The following is a 16,417-nucleotide window of genomic DNA, read 5'->3' as shown; positions in this document are numbered from 1 at the left end:
AAGTATATTGGTGTGCAAAATTACGAGATTTTTTAGAAATGGTCGATTTTCTCCAAAATTATTGGACAGTTTTTAAGGAAAATTTTTAAAGTATAAACATGAGTTCATATAAAACAAATTAACTAATCGTATTATCTAATAAACACGTATGATGGTGCGTTATACACATTTCAAAGGGAAGGTATGAAACATGGGAGGCAAAAAAATATGTTGAAAGGAGTTGCAGTCCCTTTTTACAAACATACAAGCTCATATATCGTAGTTTCTGCTTGAAATAAAAGTTTCTTTTTATTTTATATTGTAACCGTCGTTGAACAGGCGACCCGATTTTTGGGTTTACGATTACTAATGCTCAACTCCGTAGCGTTGTTAATTTTGAACCCAATTCAGAAGACAAGGAAACTCCTGGATCAAGTATTGGGAGAAATTTGTCTTCATGGAGGACTTTTTGATGAAATTAACCCGCATTTGCGTTACATGGAGAGGAAGACTATGAGAACCTCCCATGGTTAGCCTGATGGCGAGGGAACTCTAACCCATGATCCGTCTACCACTGAGGATATTTCACGTCAGCACTGTGGTCGGTGCCAGCCGGATGCGGAATTCGTATCGACCAACCATCGCCAGGATTCGAACCTGCTTTACCTCATTGGAAAGCGAACACTCTATCCCCTGAGCCTTCGCTACTCAAATAGATGTTTCTGTAGCAATCGGTCCCACTCATTCAATAATGATGTTTTCAGACACTTGATTGTCCTTAGTTTTTCAGGAATACATTTTCCCCGGATTTCATTTAAATAGACGTGTAGAGCATATTTGGTCGACTACTTTTTTTTAGAAAAAAAAATATTCCCAGGATAGATTCATCAGATATTTCTCGACGTTAACTCTTTAGAACATGTCTGGGAAGCCTTGACGAAAGCTATTGCAATTCGTTATTGTCCTCCAACAATCACTAAGGGCTTAAAAGCTACGCTGCTGAACGAACAATTTTCATCTAGGAGTTCTTAAACTACCTCATTTTCAGCCTAAAGCCACTATGTAAAACCTGCTAAATTTGACCATACCTGTTATTAATTTTTTTTCCGTGCTTTCAGACTCCCATGGGTATTATGTACCATGATGCGTTTACCATTATGTCCATAACATTCATTAAAATCTGCAAAATAAGAAAACTGTACTACTATGGAAATTTGTAAAAGTGGACCTCTTATCATTATTAGTTTTTGTTTGTTTGGTTCTGTATCCATTGTTTCGTACCTTCTTAATATGGTGGGTGTTACGTGCCAACATGCGCGTATCATCGCCTATGTTCATCTCAAATTTCATTAGAATCTATAAAGTTCTATTGGAGATAATCAGTCAAATTTAAAAATTCACTTTTTTCGGATTGCCGTGTAAATTATAAAAACTAAATCATTGCTAAAAAATGAACAGAAATTTTTTTTTCCCTATTCAATTAGTGTGTTTTTTGTTTTATAAAAATATTTATTTAGTATCGTAGAAAAGTTTTCAGGAATCTCCAGAAACTAAGCTCACTTAATCATTTTATTGATAACAATTTCTTATGTACCTTTTTATATTTCTGAAATAATCTAAAAAATATAAGAAACACGTGTATCGTAATTCAGGTTTAATTAATTAAAGTTATTAAATACATCTACCTTCAAAAAATCAGAGGTGAAATTTTTATGATCAGGTGGCTTCCATAAATTAAAAGCTAAGTGGATAAATGATCTAAGTGAGATTTTTGAGAATTTGAGTTAATGTGATTTTAAGTTTTAACATTAACAGCAAACGATGAAAGACTTACCTTTATTTCTTATTCACGAACTTAAAATTGGTTAAAATTATTAATTTTTAACACTCATTTAAGCTGCTCGGAGTTTCACTTAGCTTCCAAAAAAAAGAGTTTTCTTAGGTTACTCGTCGACTGTTTATTGCTTTGCTAAATGCGCTTAGATCATTCTTCCACTCCAAAAACCCTCAGAGTTTATTACTTGAATCTTTTATCCACCGAGATCTTGAGAATTTAAAGATTTAGCAAGATAAAATAAATATTAAATAAAACAAAAGTATTTTTTCTAAAAATATCACATATACCCATTGTCAAATTAGATCTTCATATAAAAATAAACAGCAACACTATGTTCAACTCGTAGTTCTAACCAAAAAGCAAGAGAATTCTTATTTCAAAGTACTGATGCATTATTGAAGGGATTTTTTAAAAAAAAACTAGATACAAAACTTCCAAATGATTTGAAAATGGCTAATTGTCTTTAAATTTATAGCAAAAGACACTTTTTAATGTAAAAATTATCTGCACTGTCAGAAATTTGAGCTTATTGAATATTTGTTATAACCATAATATAGTGCTAAGGTGAACATATTATCGCACTTTTTGAATTGGATTATACAATAATTATGGTTCAACTTAAACCAAAACTTGGTTAATTTAACATCTTATTATAAACTCCTGTTTGTGAAAATTGCAACACCATGAAGGAATCGTCATAATTGAATGAAATTTAATACACAGTTGAGTGGTAGTGGTACAAATAAATGATTAAACTTTCAAAGCAAACAAACAATAACAAGAGATCGAAATCAGTATTTTGTGTAGCCACCACGCTCCGCAACAAGTGCTGCTACACGACGCGGTATGGAGTCAAGCAAACTTTGAATGTCTGTTTGAGGAAGAGAATTTCATACTGTTTGTATGCGTACCCAAAGTTCGTCTGTAGAAGCAACAGGTCGAGGATTACGAGCAAGACGCCGACCAACGAAATCCCACACATGTTCAATCGGCGACATATCCGGGGAATACGCCGACCAAGGAAGAAGTTGTACCTGTCGCGATGCAAGGAAGGATTGAACAGTCCTAGCAATGTGAGGGCGGGCATTGTCCTGTTGAAATACAGCACCTGGCATGGCTTGAAGGAAGGGAACAGCTTGGGGCTGTAGAACTTCACTGATGTACCGGTTGCTGTTCAGATTACCCACAATTCGTTGCAATTGAGATCGTCCATGATATGCTATAGCACCCCAGACCATAACTCCGGGTGTTCGTCCACTGTTGCGTTCGATAACGCACTCCGGAAGATGGTGTTCACCGGCATAGCGTCTGACACGAATGCGGCCTTCATGGTACCACAAATTGAAGCGAGATTCGTCAGAAAACACGACACGCTGCCAATCAGCAAGGCAGTACCTATGCTGGTTGGCTCATTGCAGCCGCAGGCGGCGAAGGTTTAGCGTGAGAGGGATCCTGTATAAAGGAGTCCTTGCGCGCAGTCCACGCTGCAGCAGACGTCTACGAATTGATAAAGGGCACAATGAAAAACCTGTAGCTATTGACCACCGTTCTGCCAGTTGTCTAGAGGGAGCCGTACGGTCCGTTAACGCAACGCCGAACAGGTGTCTATCATCGCGAGCTAACGTGACATTTCGGGGTCCACTCCCGGATTTCCGAGTTGTCCGACACTCGTCCATCCACTGCTTTCAAACACGCATCACTGTGCTGCTGTTACGCTGCACACGAGCGGCTACTGCACGTTAAGATAATCCAGTTTCACGAAGGCCGATGATTCTCCCCCGTTTAAACCCCGTAAGTTGTTGAAATCTCACTCTCTTTCGTGGAATAGGCATAAGTAATGACTAAGCTAACGTTTACCACTAGCAGATAACCACCAATAACCATACTCGCTTGGCTACAGCCGTCTATTTATTCGGATCCATCCGCCGTTTAGAGGGCGCTGCTCAGCATACGCATGCGCTACGGGTCTGAAATTCTAATCATTTGCATATCATGCTGTACTTTGCATTTCCTGAAAATTTCAGCTCACTCGCGTTAGTCCTTCATGGTGTTGCAATTTTCACAAACATGAGTTTAGTTAGAGATTATTCATACGATATAATGGTTCAACCTGAACCAAAATGAAGTTAATTAAACATCTTATTAGGACAGCAGAAGACAATGTGGTTTTACCCTAAGCCAATTTTGCTGATGGCATACATTGTTAAAATTTTCATTCCAAAATTATGATAAAATAACTGGCAGATATCTGTCCAGCCGATTAACCGTTAGTTTACGATAAAGAATATTTTTTTCCTTTTTGGTTTTGAAACCATTTACAAAAGGTATGGTTATGAAACCATGAATACAAAACTGTACGGTTTTTTAGCCATTTACAAATAGCATTTTCAAAAAACGTAAAGGAAGTAATTATTTAACTGGACATGGGAGCTCGGCTTTTTGTAAGTTAATGGGCAATCGAGAGTGCCGGATACTGGAAGTTCTTCATGTGTTGAAGGGAATGGAGGAAATATTGTGGTCTCAACACTAAGACTCGAACTCCTGTTCATGAGATTGACAGATAAGCCCGCTCGGCTATGATATACACGCAGTTGCAAACAACTAAGTACCTTCATTAGGTGGTTCTAATTGGTGCGATAAAATTCTGGTTGTTTAACCGTATTAAGTGAAAACAGTTTTCCTCAAACTTAACCGTTTGATTACCATTTTATTTATGGTTATTTGACTGTTTTGATTAAATATGGTAAAATAACCATTCAATAAATTGCTATTTAACCACTTTTTCCGAAACATTTCTAACAGTATAGTATGATCTGATACTTGTATGCATAAATTGAGAGTTTTGGTAAAATTTTTATCTTATCCATTTAATGTTTTTTTATATATATATTTAAGGGAATTTAAAAACCAAAGAAAAACTTCATAGTGCCACACAACTGAAAGCAATTGAGTGGTATAAGCCAAATTGTACATTGGGATATAAGATAAATGGTAAGTACTGCACACAAAAATATTGACGATTATAACTTTATGAACAAAGCTCTTATCAAGTTTTATAATAAGAGAATCTATTGACTGATTTATTTTGTCTTAAAATACACTAGGATAAAAATTTAGTTTAGGAATGTTATATAAAATTTAAGAGAAAAGGGAATATGATGTAATTACTTTTCTCTTAAATTAACTTAAAAATAACTATTCTTTACTTAATTTTAAATTTAAATAATATCAGTTATTGTCAAATCATAAAAATAATTAAAACATTATAATCTTAGATATTAAATTGAAAGAAATAAGGAACATGACAAGGTAAATGAAACAAAATTTCATTTTGCTTTCTCCATATATAAATTTTTTCCATTAGCACTTTAGTAACAAAATATTTTAATCAGTTACAAAACCAAGTTTTTGTAACAAAAACATTTCAGTTCTGTTAAATAATTGATTCGGAAAGAAATGTTGAGTGAGAAAATTAGAACAATTATTTGAAAAATTTTTAACTTATGAGATATAATTTTTGTGCAGTGACAATACAATAAACAGTCCACTCTTAATAACTTTGGATCTAATGCTCGGATCTTCACTTCTAAGAATCAATCTGAATGCCTCGATCTCAAATATGCGAATTAATAAGAGTAGGTGATATTTTTAGTTACGAAATCAGACGCATAAACGTACTTTCTTCGAATAAACATACCTTATTTTCGACGCATTCAAATTTCTGACCGACAAAATATAGAGGATAGATGCAATCTGGGAAATATAGTCCCAATAGTTCGGTCAGGAGAGCGTTCCGAAGTTTGGACCCCTTAATGTTAGTTTTACTTTTTCCATTGTATCTCAGGAGAAAATTTTAAGCGAATTAAAAATTTTCTGCACACAATTATAAAATTCGTTTATCCAAATACAATTCCATGCAAAAAATAACTTCAAGTAAATATTTATTATTTTTTACTATTTTATTTAATAAATGTCAAAAATATTTCATAAATATTTCAATTCAGTATAATTATTCAATGTTCAGGGTCAAAAACATTTAATAATTTTTATTTAATAAAGGTCATTTTAAATTTTAAGGTATACAATTTTTTGCATTACTTAAATGAATGTAATTTTACATGATAAAATACAGAATTTGACGAAAATCGGTTGAATAGTTCCTGAGAAATTAAATTTCAAAAAGTCAGATATTTAAAATTTGATTTCTCAAGAACTATTCAACCGAATTTTTCATTTTGCCGTAAATGATTGTGTTTTTTAAAATGCTGTCAAAAATTCTATACCTTACAATTAAAAATTTTTTTGATTTTTATTAAATAAAGTAATAAAAAATATTTACTAATCGTTACTTTTTCCATGAAATTATCTTCGGATTAACGAATTTTATAATTCTGAGCAAAAAATTTTTCAATACCCTTTAAAAGTTCTCGATTTATAGTGAAATACGCAAAAAGTAAACAAACTTTGGAGCGCTCTCCTGACCTAATTATGGATACCATATTTCACAGATTGCAGTTACCCCCTACATTTTGGGGATCAAAAATCTGAATCCATCGAAAAGAGGTATGTTTATTCAGTAAAAAGTATGTTTTTGTGTCTGATTTCGTAACTTTAAATATCGTCTGCACTTATTATTTAACATATTTGAGGTCACCCCCTCGAGCCATTAAAATTGAGTTCTTGAACGTGAAGATTCAGTCAAAAGTCAAAAAGTTGTTCAGGGTAGTTCGTTTATTTATTTATTTTTATTTACTTTTTTTGCGCATTATTTGTGTGTTCTTCAAGGATTGACTTGTATAAAGCTGAAATTGAATTGAGCATCCTTTAATATTAGATATTTGGAGAGGTAAAAAAGTTGAGACAATTAGCAACATAAATCTTTTCTTTTTATTCAAGCAGAGAACAAATAATATTAGCGAGAAAAGACCCCTGTTTGCTTTTAATCAACATACCTCTCTGCAATCATTCATGTTCATTTTGGAATAAAACAGTTTTTTTTCGTCACTTATTCCACCTTTCATTCCTCAAATTTGGTTAATTAGTATATAGGGGGAAATTTTGGAAAAACTAATGCCATAATACATTTTAAGTCATATTTTCAATTGAAAATTGTGATTAGCTGCATGATTTTATTATTTTTTTAGCTGTTATAAGTTGTATACATCCCAAATTGTATACCTTTGCGCATCAGCTGACATAATACTGACTTCAGAATTTTTTGCGTACTAAATAATAAAATGAAACCAAATTTGACCAGAATAATGAAAAATTACTTTTCTACTAAACAATTAATAAATGTAGTTCTAATGTAGTAACTTGTCACTGAAATAGTTTTTTTTCCAACCTAATTGGGATATCATTCAGCAGTTAATTTTTAGTTAATATTTATTATGCTTTAACATTTATTGAAATTACATTGTTAAAATTGCTTAGATTATTTCCTCGAGGCTGTGATGAAATTATAAATGCTAAATATTTTAATCTTTTATGATCTGACTGAAAAGTAAACATTTTAAATCTTCTAATTCGGAATCCTAAGAAAACAGTAAATTCAATATGTTCAATATATTCATAAGTGCAAATTATACTCCATAGTGAAATGGTCGTTGATGGAGGTTGGTCGTTCTTACCTCCATTCACTTATTATCAAAGGTTCAAAAACGATTTTAATTTTAGTCAGTGTCATTTTCTTGGAGCGGAAATGCCACTTTTGTTGGTGTCATGAAAAGACAGATCGATGAATGAAATTTTGCCGCGATAAAAATGATCACAACTGATACAATTATGTGTAAAAATATGCTGTAAACAATTATGATGTTTGATTAAGTTTGCTTTTAAGTTTGCTTTTAATTTTATATCATAAAAATTAATTAGCTTCAAAAGACGGGAAGAAATTTGTTTACTTGAGATGCTTGTTTTTTCTAAAATAACTTTTTTTTCAAATTTAGCTTTCAACTATAGAAGTAAATCGTTGATAGCATCGTCGAATGCACTCTAACTGCAACATGAGGTATCGTCAAAAAAAGTTTTCCAAATAAAAGCCCCACATAAATATTTTGAATACAATTTGATCTACTTATTTGATTTGTTAAATTTTTTGATTTGATATTTTTTTTCGTGTTTCCTTATACGAGTATTTGACCTTTTCTGCATTTGGTGCAGAGGTTTACCCGGTAGCTGGTAGAGGTTTCGATGGTCTCTCTTAAAGATTTTCTTCAGCACAAAGTCTATGGAAGAAATTCCGTGTTTCCCAAAAGTGGTCTTAAATAGAGGTGGTCTTTCGTGGAGGTTTCACTGTAATTGAATCTTTGCAATAATAAACACAAAATCGTCAAAAATCAAATAAAGACCTGAAATATAAGAAATGAAATGACTATAGCTTTAAATTTCAATTATCAAAACAGCAAATATCTCCAGCAATTATCCCTCTTGCCGAAATGACAGGTGCCAAACGAACAAGCTGGGAAACAGTTCAACGTTGAAACAAGCACGAACTGGTGGTCAATTCTTTTCACTAGCTACGCACCTTTGCATATGTGTAAAGCAGTTTTCAATGTTTCATTATGGAGGATAGCAGAAAAAAATCCAATTCAAACTTAGCGCAGTGAACTGTTAAATATTGCGGCTATGCATCGGTTCTCCTATATAGGGTGTTACTTAAGGACCTCCTTTAACATATATATATATATATATATATATATATATATATATATATATATATATATATATATATATATATATATATATATATATATATATATATATATATATATATATATATATATATATATATATATATATATATATATATATATATATATATATATATATATATTGTCAGGTGGTCAGAAATGAAGTAAGAAATATACACATACAATATAATATACACATGAGCAATCTATAATTAGGGGTCACAAAAAACTTTTTAAATCGGGAAAAAAAACACTATCGAACACTGTTGAATCCCTAGTGAGGAATTTGAGGTGAAAACTATCAAAACCTTCTAATATAAGTCAACTCCTCTCTGTTCTGATGTTTTTTGTCTCCCCTGCCTCTGCAGCGATTCGTTAGATTTCGATTGTATTTATTCCTTGTTTCAATATTATTTAACCACCCCTAATGTGCATAATTTTCAATTTTGACAAAGATTCGAAAAACATATATTACGGATGGATGTATGAACCTTTGATTTTCCTTACAGTAGAAGATCTCTGTTGTGGTTTAATTTTTGTGCTAACTTAAATTTTGGGTTTTTGTGATGACTCCTCAGAACACCACCAGATAACAGATCTGGTTAGTTTGGAAAAATTTCCTTCTAAACATCACGAGTCCAAAATGAGATTCTTTTCCTGAAGTAACCTCTGAAGGGCTCTTTGGCTCTGTTTTTTTTTCAAAATAAAAGCAATGTTGGGCTGAAATTGGTTTCATACTTAATCACTGCATCTGTTACTGTTCATTTTCAAAGGCAAACGCTACCAGTTCCGGAATGATTCAACTTCTATAAGAAAGACTGATACGCTGAACTGCTCATGAAGTTCAAAATAAAAAATAAAAAAAATTGGAAAAAAACTATTATCTTTATCCTATTTTGATGAAATCAAAGCAGATCTGGTGCTGGAGCAAATGCGGTATTTGTGTACCTACAAGTTATATGTCAGTATATGTTTCTCACAGAAGTCACAAATAACACTATTAATCAATGAAAACAATGCAATTGTTTTGATTCTTGCAGGTATGTGGAATAATAAACATATACCAGATGCAGTTCATGTATGTTGTCATGTGTCAAATTCCAAGCAAATATTAGCAGCTGGAGATAAGAATGGTTTTATAAGATTATTTCGATACCCTAGTACAAGTGATAGAGTGAGTATTCTTATCTTTCACATTTTGGCTCATATTAATCAAAGAGCTCACTAAGAATTTTTTTTCATTTTGGTTTTGACTTTTTTTTTCCTTCTTTAATTTCCTAAGATAAGTCAAGTAAGTTTACGTTTTTACAAGAGTTTTATTACGCTGAATTTGTTTTTCATAATTTTGCAAAGCGTTTTTTTTTTCTTGTCAACTTCAAATCCCATTTACAACAAATATTAATCATATACATAAGTAACTTAATATATTTTATTTAAAAAAAAGCGTTTATTTAATACCACTGCAGCGTAATACTACATGTTTATTATTATTTTTTTAAATGTGTTCTATTTACAATACTGGTGTTGAGAAAATATTATGGGAAATAGATAATTGTTTGATATTTCTCGGAGTAACTTATCGTAATGTAAAGTGCGTAAAATAAAAATGAACACCTTGAATGGCTTTTGATCTGCTTTTCATGTACTAAAACTCAATCTAAGTTATTCGAGGACTTAAACTTAAATAGGCCAATTAATTAGTTCGAACGAATTGGTTTTAAGTTACGAAATTAGACACAAAAACCTACTTTCTCTAAGCCCTTGGACCCCTTATGGTAAATTTAGTTTGTGTATTTCACCATACCTCGAGAACTTCTAATCGAATGAGGTAAACAATTCTACCAATTTTGCTAAAATTTAGTATTTTGACAGTCAAAAAATGATTCAAAAATGTGAAAATCTTACAATTCAAATTTTTTACTTCTATTATTAAAAAAATAATACAAAAATAAAAAATTATTATAAAAAACTATTTTTTTCACGAAATTATCTTTTATAACCTAATATTTCAATTGCGTACTAATTTTGTTTGATTCGATCAGAAATCAGTCTATATTTTCCAGTTTGCGGGTACCACACTATACTTTAGGGATCAAGAATCCAAATCAGTCAACAACAACAACAAAAAATATCTATTCAGTTTCCAAAAGGGAAATTAGTACATTTTAGGTTATCCCCTCGAATGCTTGTTTGTAAGATGTGTAACCTGATCAGTAGATTAAAAGTTAATATGTTGTTCAATTTTCATTTTTCCATTTTTCGCACTGTGAAGTTTAAACGCTGCAGAAAACACAAAGAAAAAAAGCATTCTCTAGAAAGAAAAAGTATCTGTACGAAATATTACATTACGTCGAAAAAATTAACTATAATTTTAAAATGTTACGTTCTTAATAGAATACACTTGATAACTTTTAACAACCCTTTAAAACTAATAATAATGCTTAATTTTTCTTTCATTAATATAACTGCATTTAAATTACTCGGAAAGTTTTTTTTTAAATCAATGAAAGGTTTTTAAGATAAATCTTTCAAAAAATTTTATATAAGGATATTTTCTTAAAATTTTTTTTTATACTACATAAGTTTCTCATTTAAGTTATAATCAGTAAATAATTTAGCTAAATTATAAATGTACTATCTAAAAATTATAATTTTTCGAAAAATAAGGAATATTTTATCTATATATATATATATATATATATATATATATATATATATATATATATATATATATATATATATATATATATATATATATATATATATATATATATATATATATATATATATATATATATATATATATATATATATATATATATAAAGGCGGCAGTCATTATGGCACAATTAGTATAGATGGCATAAGTTTGTATTTGATTGGCTGATGAATTTCAAGTAAGAATTTAAAATTAATGAAAGTAATGTTTTTTTCAGGCAACATACTACGAAGAAAAAATGTGTAGCACGGATGTCAATGGCATTCAGTTTCTGTTTGACGATAAATATCTAATTTGTGTCGGAGGACCTGATGGTGGGATTTTTGTTTGGAGACTTGTACCTGCTTGATATAATTTTTTAAACTGTTATATAATAAAAACATTTATATGTTTCTTTTCATTGACTATTTCTGTTACCCAAAGACTAGTAGAACCCACAACTTCTCTAAATAATCCAGCAGATTCACAAAACTTTGTTTCATTTGAATGTCGACATAATTAATTAATTAATGAAGGATCAGACAAGGTTTCTTTTTTGAGGAAAAAGTACTTTTTTATTCTTTTACTGGCTACTTTTGACTACTTTTACACAACGTAGCAGATAGTGTGTTAAGTAATATGTCATTAAATAAGCTTTGTGTGATGTCATAAATATATGTAAGTAATGAATGTGATAAAATATGAACATTATAAGTTTATATTTGGGAAGAATTAAGGGGGGGGGGAAATTGTGCAGCTCAACTGTGAATTTGAAGAAGAAAAAATTTTAAATTGAAATTAATTTTAAAAATTTTATAGTAAGTGTTTAATATCATTTTAATTTAATAGTATATAAATTATTATTATCGTAAAAAGTTATTTTATTCATTGTGATTTCAAGGATAAACGAATAAATAATGAATTTTAAAGTTATTTTAGCTTAATTTTACAAGAGAAAAATATAAAGTAAAAACAAAGATTTGAAATCTCCGAAATATAAGTTAAATGATAGTAAACACGAATAAATATTTTTTCGTGAAAAGTTATTTTATTCCATGCAGTTGAAAAAAAAAATATTTTAAACTATTTCGCTGAAAATGCTATTTAAATTTCATTTCCCAGGAGGCTAATTAGGAATTTATGATGTATCTCATTATCATTAATGTAACTAAAGTATGTATATATTTTATTAGGAAACCTTTAACACGTTGACTGCCGCACGCGTTTACAGTGAAATCAGCCCACAAGTATCACTGTACAAAGCGTATTCTGTTAAGTACTTCCACCGATATTTTACTACTAGGCGACATAGTACCTACGACAGCTGGCTCTCGAGGTTATTAACTGTATCCCGAGTGATGCCACTTTAATATATACAGATGGCAGTAAGGATGAGTCAAATCACACTGGAAGCGGTATTTATATCGAGAATATTTCTGCTCGACTCTCTAGACGAAACCCAGACAATTGCTCGGTACTTAGGAGCGAATTAATAGCTATTGAGGAGGGTTTAAAAACCATTCTCCACTCCACTGACTCTAGCGATATTTGGATTCTCACAGATAGCCGCAGCTCGATTCAACATCTACAGGACTGGAGTCGAGTAAAAGACCTCGTAAGCATCCAAATAATCAATATGCTCAAAATTCTTGCAAATCGTAGGGAGGTCCACTTTCAGTGGATCCCCTCTCACGTCAACGTCCCTGGTAACGAAGTTGCGGATATCCTGGCTAAAAGAGGCTGCTCTGAGATGGCAACTACCGACTATGACCTCACTTTTCAAGAGATTTTCTCAGTGACGAAAAATAGAGACCGGCAGGTCTGGCTCTCCCCTCCTGCCCATCCCTGGTTCTGTAGGAAAAGACCAGGATGTGCATTGGATCTTGAGGCTGACAGACAGGCTCAAACGGCCGCCTCAGGATTTATCAGTGGGCACCTCAAAAGCATGACCTTTGAATGCGGCCGCAAAGTCTTTCCAACGTGCACCAAGTGCCATCTGATGCCGGCCTCCCCCGATCATATCCTCGACTGCTTGGGGCTAGCTCTAGCGGACATCCGTGATAGCCCACTTCTGGTGCTTGATTTTGCTAGGGTCCACGGTCTCTTGGATTTGATCTAGCTGTCGCTAGATCCTGAAGGATTGGACACAACAACCGATATTTTAATTATGCGAGTCTCTGGTGGTCACAAGAATAATATCTCGCTCCGTTAGTTTCCATAGTATCAAGTCGTTATTTGTGACCATTTCTACGCATCATTTTCTCATCTCGGCACTTTACACGATCAGTTTGAATCATTGCCGAGTAAAGAGGAGAATAACTTTAAATTTTTTCCCTAATTCGTTAAAATTTAGAGAAAAAAAAATGGAAAACTTATTTCCTAGTGAGTCAAATAGCAGTGAACAAGAAAGCTTTTACGAGGCTCACAATAATTTTCTTAATAAGTCCTTTTTGTATTACTTTTATAATAATTCAATAGCTTGGTTATTTCCTTTGAAATATCTTTACATACGAATATAGTTCGCAAGTAGTCCAGTAAGCGTCACCCCAAAACGGATGACGTGGCCCTATCAGAAACTTTGTTGTCACCCGAATATGAGGGACGAGGCAGTCAATATTGACTGCCTTAGCACATATGTGTAAAAGAAGATAAATTTTTCAAAAATAAATCTGAAAAAAAAATGCACAAGTTTCTCTAAAATTAAAAATTTCAGAAATTTAGTTTTTGTCAGGAAATGAAGTAACTTTTGTTTAACATCAAAACTTTTTTGAAAACTTGAGTAAGAGAGGGGGGTAGCTCATTTTTAAATCTTTAAATTACATTCTATATAGCATTACCCTTTTACACTTTGTGTAATTTTTTACAGTATAAAATCAAAAATATTATTTTCTCGGCAGTTCATCAGAAGATGATAAAAATGATAAACTAAGTCATGATAAGAATTATAAAAGCACATATGAAGGACAGTCTTTATTGAACACCCTGTATATGGAAGAAATATTTATAGAACACACTTACAAATGTTTATGGAGTATTTTAGAAAGAATTTTAATTTATTCAAAATACCGATAAGCCATTAGAAGGTGTCAAGTAACGGACAATTTCTGATTTAAAATTCTCATAATTTTCTGCAAAAAGTATCATGTGTGGTGTGTGGACAAGGACACTATAGGCAGATTTTTATCAACAATTGCACATTTGCACATAATATTTTTCAAACAATTGCACATAAAATAGTTGTTGAAACACAAATCTGGACTCATTTAAAAGATAATGTTCTTAACTTTTATAACTTTAACTTATTTGTAAAACAAATGGACCAAACGATGCAAGGATCCTTTATTAATCCTACCATTAAGTTCAATTTTTTTTAAAGACTGTTGAAAAAATTTGTACATTTTGTTAACAGTAAATGCATGTTGAGTACAAGTTTGTACATATTGAGATTAACGATAAGTGTAAAAAGTATATTAAATAGATTTTTCCAATGTATTTTCTCTTTTATAAATAGACCTTCTATAAATCCTAGCACACGAATTTAGTATGATAGAGAAAGTTATGAATGATTGATATAAATGAAACAAATTTCTTAGCCAGTTGTTTCAAAGTATAGGGATAATAATTTCTAATCACTTTTCAGAAAAGGTTACATTTTAATGTTGATGTCTTCTTGTTTTACCTAATTTGCGAATACCTTCTTTCTATGCAACATCTCGAAGAATAATGTCAACAACAAAAAAGTCAAATTTGGAATTTACATTAAAATGATCAGCCAGAGTGTATAAAAATAATTTTGAAGTTTAACCTTGATTGTTTAGAGATATTCGCATCGGAATATTAAAAGAAAACATTGAAAATAGAAAAGAATAAAATGATGCAATATATTTTTTAGTCATCATTTCAGATTACATTCGTAGCTTCGACGAGTGAAAGTAGTTAAGAGTTTTAAACTTATACATTTTTTCTTTTAGAAAACAGAGATACCTGAAAAGTAAATAAAAAATTGCTTCCTTCTTTAAAATCTTTATCATAAGAAATAAAGGGACATTCAAAGCATAATTAATCTAAAACCTTCCAAAGATTCATATAGGAGAAGTAAGTGGAAGATTTCAGTCCAGCCTTGATGCTTGTCTGAGGTATAGTTTGTCTAAAATAAGAACTCCCCCAGACATTCGTCTGGGCCTGTGGCGGTAGCTATGGTAACGAGGTATGACTATTTCAAGTAGGGGGTGAGGTCACTGCTTAGGAGTGGTATCGGGTCGACGAGAGAAAGGGAATCTCTTTCTTCGATCTATTGTGTTAGTCTTAGAGTGAAGCTACCCTCCCTAAAATGCGCCATTCTTGTTTCCATAGCACCAGACGACTTCAGACTTTCTGGCGGGAGGAGTTATTAGCTTGGACAAACTATAGTACAAAACTTATGTTTCTAAAGTACAACATTTTGGGCAGCAGACAATATAGAAGCAGTGCAAACATTACTAGCACACTATTTTTTCAGTGCTAACAGTTGGTGAAAAACTTTCGCTTTGTGAGAGCAATTGTTTGAAAAAATTATACCTTGCGTGTCATCATCATATTTTAATTTTGCGATCAATTTTTGATTTAAGAATAGAATTTAGTATAAGCGTTTAACTAAAAATTTCCTTAGTTTTATGGTTACGTCAGGTAAGATATAAAAAAATCTGAGATTGATGATGAGCTTTTAGCAATTAGAAGACACCAGAAATTTTTTATAAAAATAACTTCGTTTATTTTCTTATAAACAAATAAAATTCTAAAAGCGGTAAAAAAGTAAAGTCAACCATCTGAGTAAGTAGAAGGGGCACCAATACTTCCGGACTCGGCTGGCCTGGTCAGGCCCACATCTCCAGGTGAGGGCTGAAGTCGAAATCGAATGCTGACGAAAGGCGAGCTCGTTTTATACTCGTTGAGTGTAGGTGCGCGCCGTTCGGGAAAGCTGATTTGCATTAGGTTGGTCGGCTTCTTCCAGCCGCGTTGCATTTTAATGAAGGAAACTTCTGCGATATATATATATATATATATATATATATATATATATATATATATATATATATATATATATATATATATATATATATATATATATATATATATATATATATATATATATATATATATATATATATATATATATATATATATATATATATATATATACATACAAATCATAGTGACATGGAACCGGTCTTCTC

General features: G+C 31.6%; 1 protein-coding gene across 1 annotated transcript in view; it reads left to right on the top strand.

The window, feature by feature from the left end:
* LOC107437024 (echinoderm microtubule-associated protein-like CG42247) overlaps window positions 1-11,620 on the top strand; it is an 84,536-nt gene extending 72,916 nt beyond the window's left edge. Inside the window, exons 16-18 of the mRNA XM_087154682.1 lie at window positions 4,712-4,807; window positions 9,549-9,682; window positions 11,443-11,620. Coding sequence (XP_087010808.1) covers window positions 4,712-4,807; window positions 9,549-9,682; window positions 11,443-11,574 — 362 coding nt within the window. The 3' untranslated portion in view covers window positions 11,575-11,620. The remainder of the gene's footprint in view (window positions 1-4,711; window positions 4,808-9,548; window positions 9,683-11,442) is intronic.
* The last annotated feature ends 4,797 nt before the right edge of the window (window positions 11,621-16,417 follow it).

Source organism: Parasteatoda tepidariorum, chromosome 11 (genome assembly GCF_982258835.1).
Source record: "Parasteatoda tepidariorum strain Cologne lab strain chromosome 11, Ptep-v5.0, whole genome shotgun sequence".
Taxonomy (NCBI): domain Eukaryota; kingdom Metazoa; phylum Arthropoda; class Arachnida; order Araneae; family Theridiidae; genus Parasteatoda; species Parasteatoda tepidariorum.
This window is presented reverse-complemented; position numbering and strand designations above follow the sequence as displayed.